The sequence below is a fragment of the Equus quagga genome, chromosome 2 (genome assembly GCF_021613505.1).
Source record: "Equus quagga isolate Etosha38 chromosome 2, UCLA_HA_Equagga_1.0, whole genome shotgun sequence".
Taxonomy (NCBI): Eukaryota; Metazoa; Chordata; class Mammalia; order Perissodactyla; family Equidae; genus Equus; species Equus quagga.
The window spans coordinates 107,731,201-107,744,563 of NC_060268.1; the positions used below are offsets into that span (position 1 = coordinate 107,731,201).

Below are 13,363 nucleotides of genomic sequence, written 5' to 3' on the forward strand. Positions count from 1 at the left end.
CCAAGATTACATAACTTGATCTGTATTTTCTCGCACTGCTATTCTGGTTCTCTCTTTCTTCTTCTTCCTCCTTTGTAAAAAAAATTTTAAATCTTTAATCCATCTGGAATTTCATTTGATTCAAAGTCTAACGCAATTTTTTAAAACTTTTAGCTCATTTTCCCAAAACCATCCCATTGATTTTTTTCATTAATTCAGTGGGAATAAAATGCATCCTTCAGGGGCTGGCCTGGTAGCATAGTGGTTAAGTTCATGTGCTCAGCTTCAGTGGCCCCAGGTTTACGGGTTCAGATCCCAGGCACGGACCTATAGACTGCTCATCAAGCCACACTGTGGCAGCATCCCACATACAAAATAGAGGAAGATTGGCACAGATGTTAGCTCAGCAACAATCTTCCTCAAGCAAAAGGAACAAGATTGACAACAGATGTTAGCTCAGGGCAAATCTTCCTCAAAAAAAGCATCCTTCACATCTCCTCAAAGGGATGGAGAAACTCTTGGGAGAATCAGTGCAATAATGTGCTTTCTCTTCTTGACAGAAAGGTCCTCAATTAATACGAAATCATAGTATTTAAAACAAAACACCAGTGAAATCATTCGTAAATTTTTGACATAAAAAAGGTTAGGTCAAAATTTTCACACGAAGAGGGTTAGGAGGTTAGGAGAAACTTTCCAATGTTCTCACCACGGCCACATGAAGGAAGATGCTTCATATTAGAACGACCTTCTTGCTGAGAGCAAGAATTCTGCTCTCGCTCAGCTTTGCATTCTCAATACCTAGCACAGCGCCTAGGACATAGCAGGTGCTCAGTGAATGTCAAATTTATAAAATCAGAATTCCTCCCCCAAGTAAAGTGTGAGTGGTATGTTATATAACTTACAAGATTACTTTAAAACACCATTTCTACTTTTCCACTGGCATCTCCATATATTATCGATCATAAAGTGCTATGAGGATTAAGGTACTTCAGATAAGATCAACAAATGTACATCTTGCATACATCGTGAGCTGCATATTAAGACTTCCTGACTTTTGGTGTTAGTTTTTTTATACCTCTCCAATTATTGACAATTCATTTGATTTCTGCATTGTTTTAGACTTATCCGCAGTCTAGAAGAATCCTGCTTGGGTAAACACCCGCTGGCCTGCTGAAGAGCTGGAGTCTGAGATTGGCAGCTAATCACGGAGCTCTGTGCCCATGCTCTTCCCCTCTTAACGCTGGCTGGGGTGGGCCTGTGCTTCTCCAGGCTTTCCTCTGCCTCGCTCCCCTTTGAGCAGAGGGAACTGGATTCCACTTTTCTTTTTTCCTGCTGCATTGTGAACCTGGTTTCACTGCCAAGCCCCTGCAGCCACCTCCATCCAGCCTTGTGGAGACTGACAGAAAAAGATAAGTTTCCCAGTGGACTAGAAGGAGATCAGCCAGACTGTGAGCGTGCAGGAGGAGCAGTGCCTGGCAGGGAGGGCAAGAAAAGGAGAGGAGGAGAAGGTGCATGAAAATAACAACAGGCGGAATAATTAACAAGACAGGCTTCCTTCCAACTGACAGGCTATTTTCTGACACGTCAACTCTAAGCCACTTCTTTGACATCTGGAATGCACTTTCCTACAGAAGCATTGTAGCAAGTGAGACTATGTTACTCAGCTAGCACTAGTTCAGTTCATGCTCCAAAGTATTTTAGTCACTTTGAATTAAAGAGGCTTTGGAGGGCCTTCTAGTTCTCTAACTACCTCCAGATGCTAGCATTCTTTTACGTGGAGAAAAAAAGGGGGTAAGCAATACATTCTTCCTCCCAGAACCACAGCATCTACCTCATCACACACAAAGATGAGACCTTCCCAAAGACCCCAGCACAGCCTTTATGTTTGGGAATCAGACAATGCCTGCCATGCCATATTCTTTTATCTAGCACTATATACATTTTAACAAATTTTTACTTATATTATTGGGTTTAATTTAATCATCACAAAATTCTGTGAACTTGGTCACTGAGGTAGTACTATCACCTGTTGACAAAACTTTCAAAACTGTAGGATATGGACATCCAGATTGTAAAGGCCTACCAACCACCTAGCACACTGGGTGAAACAAGGCACAAAGCAAAGTGCAAAATGACTGGATTTCAGAACCCTGGGGAAGAGGAGAAGGAGGGTGCACTTATTAAGTACCTTCTGCCTGCCAAGGACTGTGCCAAATGTCCTTCAGCTATTATCTTGATTAATTTCATCCCCCAACAATTCTTTGTTGTGGGAACCCTCAACTATAGAGGACAAAACTGAATCGTGATGGTTAAGCACAACTAATATGTGACAGAGCCAGGATCTGAGTTCACCCAGTCTTCTTCCAGAGACTGTTCTCTGGGCCATGACACCATGGTTCCCTTCTAAACTTTCCAAAAGCTTCCTGCAGAGAAAAAGCTGGACACATATAAAGGAGCAGAGAGTCAGAAAATCATCAGACTGCTCAGCAGCAGCAGTGGGAGCTGGAAGACGATGGAACATTACCTTCAAATTCTGAAAGAAGTGTTTCTATCCTGGCAGGCTACACACTACAGACTACCCTTTAAGAGCAAAGTAGACTGAAAACACTTTGAGACAGATCAAGTCCCAAAAAGTTTCCTTCCCATGAACCCTTTCCCTGGAGTGACTGGTGGATGAGTTTATTCCAAATGAGGGAGTAAACAAAGAAGAAATGGAGCAGGTGCCAGGAGGGAGTCTGAGGAAATGGAACCAATAAAGTATCTGACAGGTTTGCCTGTGTAGAAAATGGAATGGAGAGATATTTTATACAGCTATTGGAAAGGGTGGCAAATGCAAAAACAGAAATCTGAACAAGAAAGGAAATATATTCATGGTATACAATCAGCACGAGAAGTGAATAACAATTACACCAACAGTAAAAAAACAAAAAAAAACAGTATATGTTCAACAAAAATATTAAAACTACACTGGGAGGAAGGAGAAAGGGGAAATGTTAATGTACAAGGGAAGATAAAAGAGATAAATCCTTATCTTTCATAACAGGAAGTCAGTAGACTGGCAGCTGAAATATCGAGAAATAGCAGAATGTGCACACTATTTAGAACTATGGTGAACACCAGAAGAAACGTGTAAGGAGTAGGAAGCAATTTTTTCTGGAGAAGGAGAATCAGAGATGGGGAAAAGTTGACAGAAGTCTGCTGCTTTTCATTACAATGTGTTCTATTTGATTTTTAACACTATGTATTACTTTGATAATAAATGAAAAATACGTTAGAAAAGGCAAAATCTCTCAGAACGGTGTCTGTCGCATGGCGAAACCAGTCTATCTGCAAACCAACAGGCAAGATTTGCTAAAACGCAAAGTCACTCTCATTTAGGAATTACAAATTCAGGATTCATTTGTGAATTAGCTTTATAATAGTGAATTTCTAACATTATAATTTAAAAGAGACTTTCAATTGATTTTTTAATAATTTCTATAACCTTTTATCCATTTATTCTAATATATCCAAAAATTATAACTTAAGCTTTTCAGCATCCATTTTTTCACAGAGTGATGACCTGTTGGTATATATGTTCTTATACACAGGTACACTTGAGTCCTTCAAACCAGCCTGTACCTCACCAGGTTTTTTCTGCCCATGTCAGCCTACGGGAAACTCTTTCTTCAGTGAACTTACAAAGCACTAATCATTCCTTTGTTCATTCAACCAATATTATTGAACACCAATGCTCCAGACATTAATTCAACATTTAGTTATAAATTCCCATATATTTTCCATTTTATATGCAAATCCAACCAGCTGGAAAAGCTTAATCAATGAGCATGAAATTAATTGTAACCTCTTCACTTAGGGCCTTCTACTTCTTTGTATTTCCTGCAATGCTGAACACAGCACTGACGCCACGTCACTGTGTGTGTGACAATCACAGCTCTTCTGTTCTGGCACAGCCATAGGTTTGCTTACTAGATTAGAAACTCTTTGGTTACAGAAACCATGTTTTAGTCATCCTATCTCACTTGTTCACAGGCTTGGCATCATGTAGGAACTCAATAATTTTTTTTAATGAATAGTATATTCATAGCATTTTCTGAGTGAATAAATAAGTAAACAAGTGACTACCAAGAGTGAACTTATTCTTTATCTCAATCTCTTTTAAAGCCATGAAAACCCACTTTTATGGTTAAGAGTCTGGTCATCAGATCAGATCACTTCAACTTTTCTTAGATTCTTATGAGCCAAGAATGATAATATTATAGAAATTTCTTTCTGTAGGCCCATGTGAAAATGTGACAAACACTATTATTCCCTTCTAAAATGACATGATTCCCTTGGAAAGTTCTTATATAAAACAAACTGTCAAACAGATTCAACCTCTTAAATAGGGGCCAATCAAGGAAGTCATTTGTCTAGAATCATCCTCATAATTCACGATAATAGATTTGTCTTACTTTCTAAAAATCCAATGCTCGTTAAAAATTTAGTCTCAAAAGTTCCATACAGGACTAATACGGTGCCATTCGTAGCACTGCCTATCCTGTTATTTTCAGCATTATTCACTTAGATTGGTGGGAAATAGAGCAAAACAAAGGGCAACTTCACGCATACCCATTGATAGAACAGTTATGCCCACATCACCACCACGGTTCATTTGACTGCTGAGCTGTACTATAACTAATAGAGTTTTATTCTTTTAGCTCAAATATTGGTGAAATATCTTGCTGGGGATAGGATAGGATTAGGTTTACTTAAATAAGCCTTAAAAGTAAAGAACTGAATTGGTTAAAAAATATATGTTTCAATTTACAGTTTTCAACTTGAGTTGTAACACAGTTCCATTTTATCACAGTCTGAACTTCATATCTAAATTAATTTTGTACCTCCAAGTAGTTTTACATACAAGTAAAATTACTTATCGGAGGTATGTAGGAAAAAAGTAAACCGAAAGAAAGTATATGCACCAAGTTTAAAGTTTGTTCTAGCAAATATAGGGCTGAGGATATTTAAATTAAACGCAGTTCAGTAAATGCAACTCTGTGCCTGGCACCACAGCAAGCACTGGACTTTGGAGAATATAATGGAAAGGGAGGTTTGAGGGAGCAGCCAGGAAGTCACTCTGGTTTAGGTGGTCAGGGAAGGACTTTTGGAGAGACTGATTTTTAGTCATCTGGCATGAGTCTAGTGAAGCTTGAGGAAAAGCTCACAGGCAGAGGAAACAGCAAGGAGAGGACGTGAGAGAATGTGGTGTGTTTGAGAAACTACAAGAATGCCCAGAATTTATTGCGGCAAAGGGGTTAAAGCTTTATTGCGTTCGTATCAGACAATGGCATGTTAGACTTTACAGGACCTACCGTACTGACGTGGCTCATCTGGGTAATGACGCCTGCAAAACAGTCTGAGAGCCCCTTTCAGATGGCATAGCATCTGCCCCTGGACTGAGAGCACCATGGTACCAGAGAGAGCACCCAGCTGGAGTGAGTGAGATGACCCAGGTACAGGTCACTCACTGGCTACAAACATGGTAGAACCCAAGTTATATCCCCTGACTTCTCTAAACTTCCTTTTCCTCCTTTGTAAAATGGTGGGATAGGATTATATTAACCGTAAGACAGGGACAGCACATATACCTCATTTTACATGCCAATTCCAATTGACTGGCAACGTCTGCCGCTGGCCCCATCTTAGAATTGTTCTAGTTAGCAGTGTGTGCTGTGGGACCAGGGCATTCCAGTGGTATGCCAACGACTTGCCAGCTCTGCTCTGCTCTTCCTTCTTTTCCAGTTATAATGTCTGTGATCCTATAAGGAAGATTTGAGCATAGTTTTCACATTAAAATTATATGATCAGTCTGAGCTTCCGGTGCATGTTTTCTTGCTAGTAGAAGAAATGAAGAGTGAAATACCTAAAAGGCAGAAGGCCAGGAAAAGGATGCAAGGAAATTCTGGGCATGGATGATACCAAAATGGGTAACAGGGTTTCACTGAGTTCATATGAATATATTTTAAATATTTGGATTTTCCAACATACATAAATTTAAAATGCAATCTGTTCTTCATTATATGCATAATTTGTGAAATCTATTACTCTTGGCTAGATTTCAGGTGGCTTATAAACAGCTAACGGAGGCAAGTGAGAACATCCCCAGAGCCTCTGCTGGAGCTTGTGCAAAGGGGCTACATTTCTCCCAGCCTGCCCTACAGGACAGGGGCCAGGGCCGCCTGCTCGCTCGCCCCTCAAAGAGAAGTCAACATACAAACTCACTCACCTTACTTGCTCTGGATTCTTGTACTGAAAAGGCCATGCAGGCTTGAAATATCTAAGGATTCTAATTTAAACTGGGCTCTGTTAGATTCAGGAAGAAAACAACCAGACTAAAATAAAAAAAAGATTCCCCAATTTTAAACTGCCCACTCTTATCTTGCAATGTTGAACTCCACACTCTGAACTGCCACAGAAGGGGAACCCAAGGGTCATCTGTCTCATTTTCCTTTCTCTCAATTTGGCAAGTTCTCTGTCCTCATGGCGAAGCATATAAACATCCGGGTACAGGTACAGATCCAGACGATATAGCACAGTTTCCTGAATCAAAGCATCTTACTTCCAATCTCCATCAAAAATCAATGATGCCAAAATAACAAACTCCCAAATATTCCACTCATTTCACCCAAACTTAGTCTTTCTAAAGGTTTAGAGAATGACAGGGAAACGTGGCCTTAACATTGCAGAAGTTCAACAGAAACCCGTCTTTTCCTCAGCAGGCTCCTGTTTGGGACAGATCTTTCTCCCCAAGCGGACTGTGAAATGAACCAGCCGTTATAAATCGCAGCAACTCTGAGCTTCTCTTCCTTCACCTTTTATAATACTGATAATAATTTGCATTTAAGTAGCACTTGAAATTGAGCAGAGCATTTAAAAGCTATATCACGCAGCGTGACCCTTACATGAGCCCCTCACGTCAGAGGTGGGAAGAGCAAGTCCCCAAAGGCAGAGGGTCCAAGTTACCCTTCTCCACTTTCTAGCCCTATGCTGGCAGCAGGCCCACTACGCCTTATTTCTCCCCAGAACAATCCAGTTTTCCAGATTTGGCTGTTTCAGATTAAGGCAGCTCCTCATATCCACCCAGAGATATTCCTTAAAGAAATGCTCTCCATTCTTTACAGCATCTTAAGTGATTCTTTCGCTTCCTTATTTTTTTTATAATTCTCCCCTCTTTTCCTTTTGTCACACTGTCTACTGAAGTTACTGATGACAACAAACCTGGCTGAGTCCAGGACATTCCTGCCAGTGAGCAAACTATGGTGTCACTCATGTACCCTTGTGGTGGAGAGTACCTTTGTGTCTGCAGTGGGAGATGACTAGATAATGCGCGTAACAACGGCAAAATTACAATGGGCTAAGCAGTTCTGTGCAGAGTTAGCAGCACTAACTAGTTATAAACTATAGCTGTAAACTGTGACCAATAACTTGGATGTGTCTGAAAATGGAGATAAATCAATGCTTTTGCCATCTGTTCAATCACAGAGCAAGGGGAGACCTGGCAGAGAAACTCCTGAGAGAGTTCTTTTCTAGAAGCTCTGACACTGTCAGGATTACCGGGCTATTACACGATGGCGGCCAGAGACAGCCCAGGAACAGCTGAGTCAATCACATACAGGTCTAGGCCCAGGTGATCAAGCAAGTTCAACAAAATTCAAGGGTTCAGGGGTCCTAAGGGTTAAAGGTCAGTCTCTGCCACATCCCCCCCATTTTGTGGAGGATGGGAAGGTGGTCAAGTGATGCTCTTTCTGGTTCCCAGTTCAAGGTCAGCTGGAACAGCATAATCTTCAGGTCTGAATGATATAAATTAATTTTTCCTCAATATTAATAACCAATTACTATTTTTATAAAACATACTTCTAATTCACCCCACTTCAGCTTTCTTGTTCTGGGAACAACACTGTATACTACAAGATACATGCTCTCCTTGTTTTTATTGTGGTAAAATATAGATAATGTGACATCTACCATTGTCACCATGTTTAAGTGTACAGCTCTGTGGCATTCAGCGCGTTCACATTGCTGCGCACCTGCTCCGGTTCCGGAAAGCCTGCCGCTGCATCATTTCTTTCATGAGGGATGCGTTACTAACCTCGCACTTCCCGCTGCTGGTACTCTCTGTTTTTAAGCACGGGGTGTGAAATCCACATCCACGGATGGTGCTTGCGGAGCTGAGGCAGCATGTAATGGGTCACAAATCCCACAGCGCCAGCCAGGGCAAACAGCACGACGCTGAGGAAGGGCTGCGGCGAGAGAGGGCAAAATCTCATTATTTTGCTTAGAAGGATGGGGCGAGGGATGCCCATGAATAATACATGACACTATTGTCCTCTCCCTTTTTCCTCTTAAAGAATAGACAGCCAAGCCCAGTTCTTGCTTCAGGCCTCTGAAAATGCCTTCCATCTGGCCGGAGACCCATCACCGTGCTGAGAACCGCGAGGGGGTGGAGCATTGGCCCATGGGAGCACAGAGGCCTAAGGAATTCTGCCCATTGGACTATTTTGCTTTTGTTTTTCCTTAAAAGAAGAGGTGGAGAATAATGAACTTAGCTAATAGACTTTTCTTTGTTGAAAGAAGAGTTCATAAATATATAATCCTTTTATAGAGAGAGATGGCAACTGCCTGTTAGAATGGTAAGCCAGAAACCCCATTTAGAGCTCACTATTTTTGTTGTTCGAACTGAAAACAGTGTTCCAATCATCTTTTTGGCTCTGATATGGTAACTCCGCCATTCTCTGCTCAGAGGAGCCGGCCGTCAGCCTGTCTCATCACTACTGACCCTCCTCAAGGCGGATTCCACGAGATGGGCTATTGTTCTTGCAAACAAAACAACTCCCCAGATGGGGACAGAGAAAGAGTGAAGCACCTGAACCTCATCTGTGATGCAGACCAAACAGCATCTTGGACATAACTCGTAACAGCACATGGATACGTTTCCTAAACCTCTCAAGTGACACTTGGCTTTCTTGCTCTGGCTCCACTGTCCTGTCAGTACCCCGGAGCTCCACCATGGGCTCTGTTATCAAGGGGAATAAAGATGTGGAAAGAGGATAAGTTTGAATGGTACATACTCGCAAGGACAGGAACACAGTGCTGGCACTGATTGCAAATGACAGAACAGCAGCCACCGAGCAGATAATGAGATCCGACTTTAAGATCTCCCTCTGTAAAGAGAAAACAATGGTACAGTTCGCTCTTCTTTGTTTCTCGCAGCACCTCTGTGTCACCATGAAAATCAGGAGACAGGATATTGACCCTGGATAAATTGCTCTTCAGCCCATCGCTTACCTGATAGATTCCCAGTGGTGCACACTGGAAGGGCTGTTCACCCTTCCTGTTTGAGGAATACCAGGGAGACAAAGGCAAAGAGTAGGGGAAACGCTAATAATCTGGCTTTAGCACAGCATGTATTCTAACATGCAAACAGCCTGGCCGTGCCACACAGACGTCTCTTACACATCTACTTCTTTCTTTGGATCAGAACAGATGTTACATTTTAATTTACCCCTCAGATAGGGTAAAGGCCATTTCCAAATAATTTAAATATGTATAAGTATTATGTACACATATGTGGAAAATGAAATGTCAGTAACTTGCTAATAATTTTCCTTCACACAAAATTGTGGTGCAAGCAGCGGCTAGGAAAACAGAGCAAACTTAGACTAAAGAAGGTTATTCATACTGCAGATGTACGGAAGGCCTGTCGGCTCAAATAGGGCACAGTGTTGCTGACTGATGGATCTGAAAGGGATGTATGGGACCATCAGTTGTTTTCTTTCTACAGAGGCTGGCTAGCTGCAGCACACGATTATTGAACATTTTAAGGTATCACAGTGTTACCTGGAAACTCTGAAACCATCAACACAAATACATCAATATCTCATATTCAAAAGGAATTATGCTCTTAAATAACTGTTTTGAACACCACCTGCCAGAAAATTGTAGAGAATATACACCTTTGTTGCCCTACATCCCCAATTTTCTTTCTTCTCTTGTTTTCATTTTTTTATTTATTTTTTTATTTTTTTTATTCTTTTTTTTTTTTTTGAGGAAGATTAGCCCTGAGCTAACTACTGCCAGTCCTCCTCTTTTTGCTGAGGAAGCCTGGCCCTGAGCTAACATCCATGCCCATTTTCCTTTACTTTATATGTGGGATGCCTACCACAGCATGGCATGCCAAGCAGTGCCATGTCCGCACCCGGGATCTGAACCGGCGAACCCTGGGCCATGGAGAAGCGGAATGTGTGAACTTAACCGCTGTGCCACCGGGCCGGGCCCTCTTCTCTTGTTTTTAAAAGTAACATATAGTTTCTTGCAAGCCATACTGCTGGCTTTCTGGTTGAATTAAAATCCAAAGTGATAGGAAGAAATCAGGAGGATAGTTTAAATAGAGTAATAACGACCTGAACCATGTGACAAAAAAATCAACATGGCTTGGTTAGAGTAATTAATAATACAGTGATGAGTACGTTCTCAACATCAACTTATCAATTATCTGCTAAAGTTGTTTTGATTTTCCTATCTCAAAAGTATACAATTCACATAAAGATACTGAATATGGGAGGACTCATACAGTGATAAACTATATTCTTAATAATGGTAGTCTGATTTTTGAGTACAGAAAATGACGGGTTTTTAATTCTGAATCTATAAAATTTTGGCCATCAGAGGTTTTTGCCAAAAGTTTACTATTAGCAAATGGCCAAAATTCAGGTACGTCCTTTCATTCTACACCCTTACAAAAGGTGAGACCTTACCGGAGGAAATCTCTGCAATTCACTGCGTCTTCAGGCTGTGGTGATACGCTAATTTTTTTTTCCCTATTTTTCACTGACATGGCTTTATGTCACTCAAAAATTACTGAATGCATATCCAAAAGGAAGATGAACATTTTCCCAAATATTCTAACTTAAAATTGTCATCTTTAATTGACCACTCATCCTGGTCTAAAGGCAAAACAGTGGGTCAGCAGGGCAAGTGCTGGGGGAGGAGGGTTGCATTTCTAGCAAGAGGGAGAATGAGCTCAAATTATTGTTAATTTTTTCACCGTTGGATGATACAAACGAATTCCACTGATTTTTGTCAATGCCACGAGTATCCCTTGTAAATACAAACCATTAAACCACCTTTACTCATTAAAATTTTCTTTTTGCCCAATTCTTTTCTGTATTGTAATTTTTAAACAGTTCTATTGAGGTATAATTGACATACAAAAAGCCTGCATATATATAAAGTGCACAATTTGATGAGTTTTGACATATGTATCTCCTCATGAAACCATCACCATAATTAAGATAATTAGCACATCCACCATGCCCTAAAGTTTCCTCTCCTGACCTTTTCTAATCTATGCCCCCTTCTCTCCTCACTCTGTCCTCAGGCAACCACTGATCTGCTCCATCACTATAACTTGTTTTCATTTCCTAGAATGTTATACAAATGGAATTCTAGAACATTTATTCTTTCTTGGTCTGGGTTCTTTCACTCAGGGTAATTATTCTGAGACTAATTCATGTTGTTGTATGTATCAATAGTTCCTTCTTTTTTATTACCCCATAATATTCCTTGGTATGGATATACCAGAGTGTGCTAATCCATTCACTTGTGGATAGACATCTGAGTTGTTTCCAGTTTTTGGCTATTACAAATAAAGCTGCTATGAATACTCACGGACATGTCTCTGGACATGTGTTTTTGTTTCTCTTGTATAAGTATCTATTAGCAGAATGGCTGGATCATATGGTGGGCTTAGGCTTAATGTTTTAAGAAACTGCCACACAGTTTTCCAAAGTCATTGTAACCGTTTTACATTCCCACTGGCAGTACATCAGAGTTCCGATTGGCCCATATCTTTGCCAACACTTGGTGTAGTCAGTATTTTTTATTTTAGCCATTCTAGTGGTTGTGTAGTGCCGTGGTTCTCAACTGGGGACATTTTACCTCCCTAGTGATAGTTGGCAATGTCTGGAGACATTTTTGACTGTTACATTTCTGGGAGACCGAGGAGTGATGCTAGCATCCGGTGGGTGGAGGCCAGGGATGTAGCTAAACTTTCTATAAAGTACAAGACAATCCCTGACAACAGAGAGTTACCAAGCCCAGAACGTCAACAGTGTAAGGTTGAGAAACTTTGGTATAGTGGTATCTAATTGTGGTTTTAATTTGCATTTTCCAGTGGCTAATGATGTTGAGCATCTTTTCATGTACTTAATTTTTAAAATACCATTTACAATAGCATCAAACAATAATAAAATATTTAGGGATAAATTTGACAAAAAATGTGCAAGACCTGTACATTGAAAACTGCAAAACATTGCTGAGAGAAACTAAAGAAATAAAGGAGAGAAATACTGTGTTCATGGATTTGAAGATTCAATATTGTTAAGCAGTCAGTTCTTACCAACCTGATTTATATAAGATTCAATGGCATCCTAATAAAAATCCTAACAGGACATTTTTGTACAAATTGGTAAGCTAATTCAAAAATTTATTTGGAAATGCCATAGACCTAGAATAGTAAAATAACTTTGAAAAAGAAGAATAAAGTTGGAGGATGTACAATATCTGATTTCAAGGCTTCTTACAAAGCTACAGCAACCAGGTACTGATAACACTGCACAAAACACACATCTAGATCAAAAGAATTGAATAAAGTCAGAAATAGACCAAAATATAGACGGTCAACTGATTTTAAACGAAAGTGTCAAGGTGAAGCAACAGCTTTCCCCTAAATGAGGGAAAGAACAATTTTTTCAACAAATGGTGTTGGAACAACCATCTACAAAAAACAAAATAACAAAATACACCCTGAGACTTAACTTCATATCGTATATAAAAACTCACTCAACGTGCATCATATACCTAACTTAATCTGTCAAATTCCTCAAAGAAAAGATAAAAGGAAGTCTCAGTGACCTCAGGTTTGGCAAAGCTTTCTTAAATAGGACACTAAAAGCAGGAACTGTAAAATAAAAAAGAGGCATTAAATTGGACTCCATGAAAATTTAAAGCATTTGCTCTTCAAAAGACGTTATAGAATGAAAAGGCAAGCCAAAGACTGGAAAACATACTTGCAAAACATATACCCAACAAAGGACTTTTATCTATAATATATCCAGAACTTTACACTCAATAAGAAGTGAAACAACTCCCTCGACCCCATTCGAAGCTGCACACGGTCAAAAGGAGACGGCAAAGGGTAACTACCAAGCTTTTCACTCTTGATGCTAATTAATGAAACTATAGACCATTCTTTTGAGATTGGTGAATGTAACATCAGCAAAATAAAAAGGAAATGGTTTCCTCTTTCCCTACAGCCAGCAAAAAGCAGATATTATCCTGCTCC

General features: G+C 40.2%; 1 protein-coding gene across 1 annotated transcript in view; it reads right to left on the reverse strand.

The window, feature by feature from the left end:
* Positions 1-13,363, reverse strand: part of PCNX2 (pecanex 2) — a 281,084-nt gene that overhangs the window by 141,105 nt on the left and 126,616 nt on the right. The window contains exons 18-19 of the mRNA XM_046654236.1: positions 9,090-9,182; positions 8,111-8,261 (exon numbers count right to left, since the gene is read on the reverse strand). Of these exons, the coding sequence (XP_046510192.1) occupies positions 8,111-8,261; positions 9,090-9,182 (244 nt within the window). The remainder of the gene's footprint in view (positions 1-8,110; positions 8,262-9,089; positions 9,183-13,363) is intronic.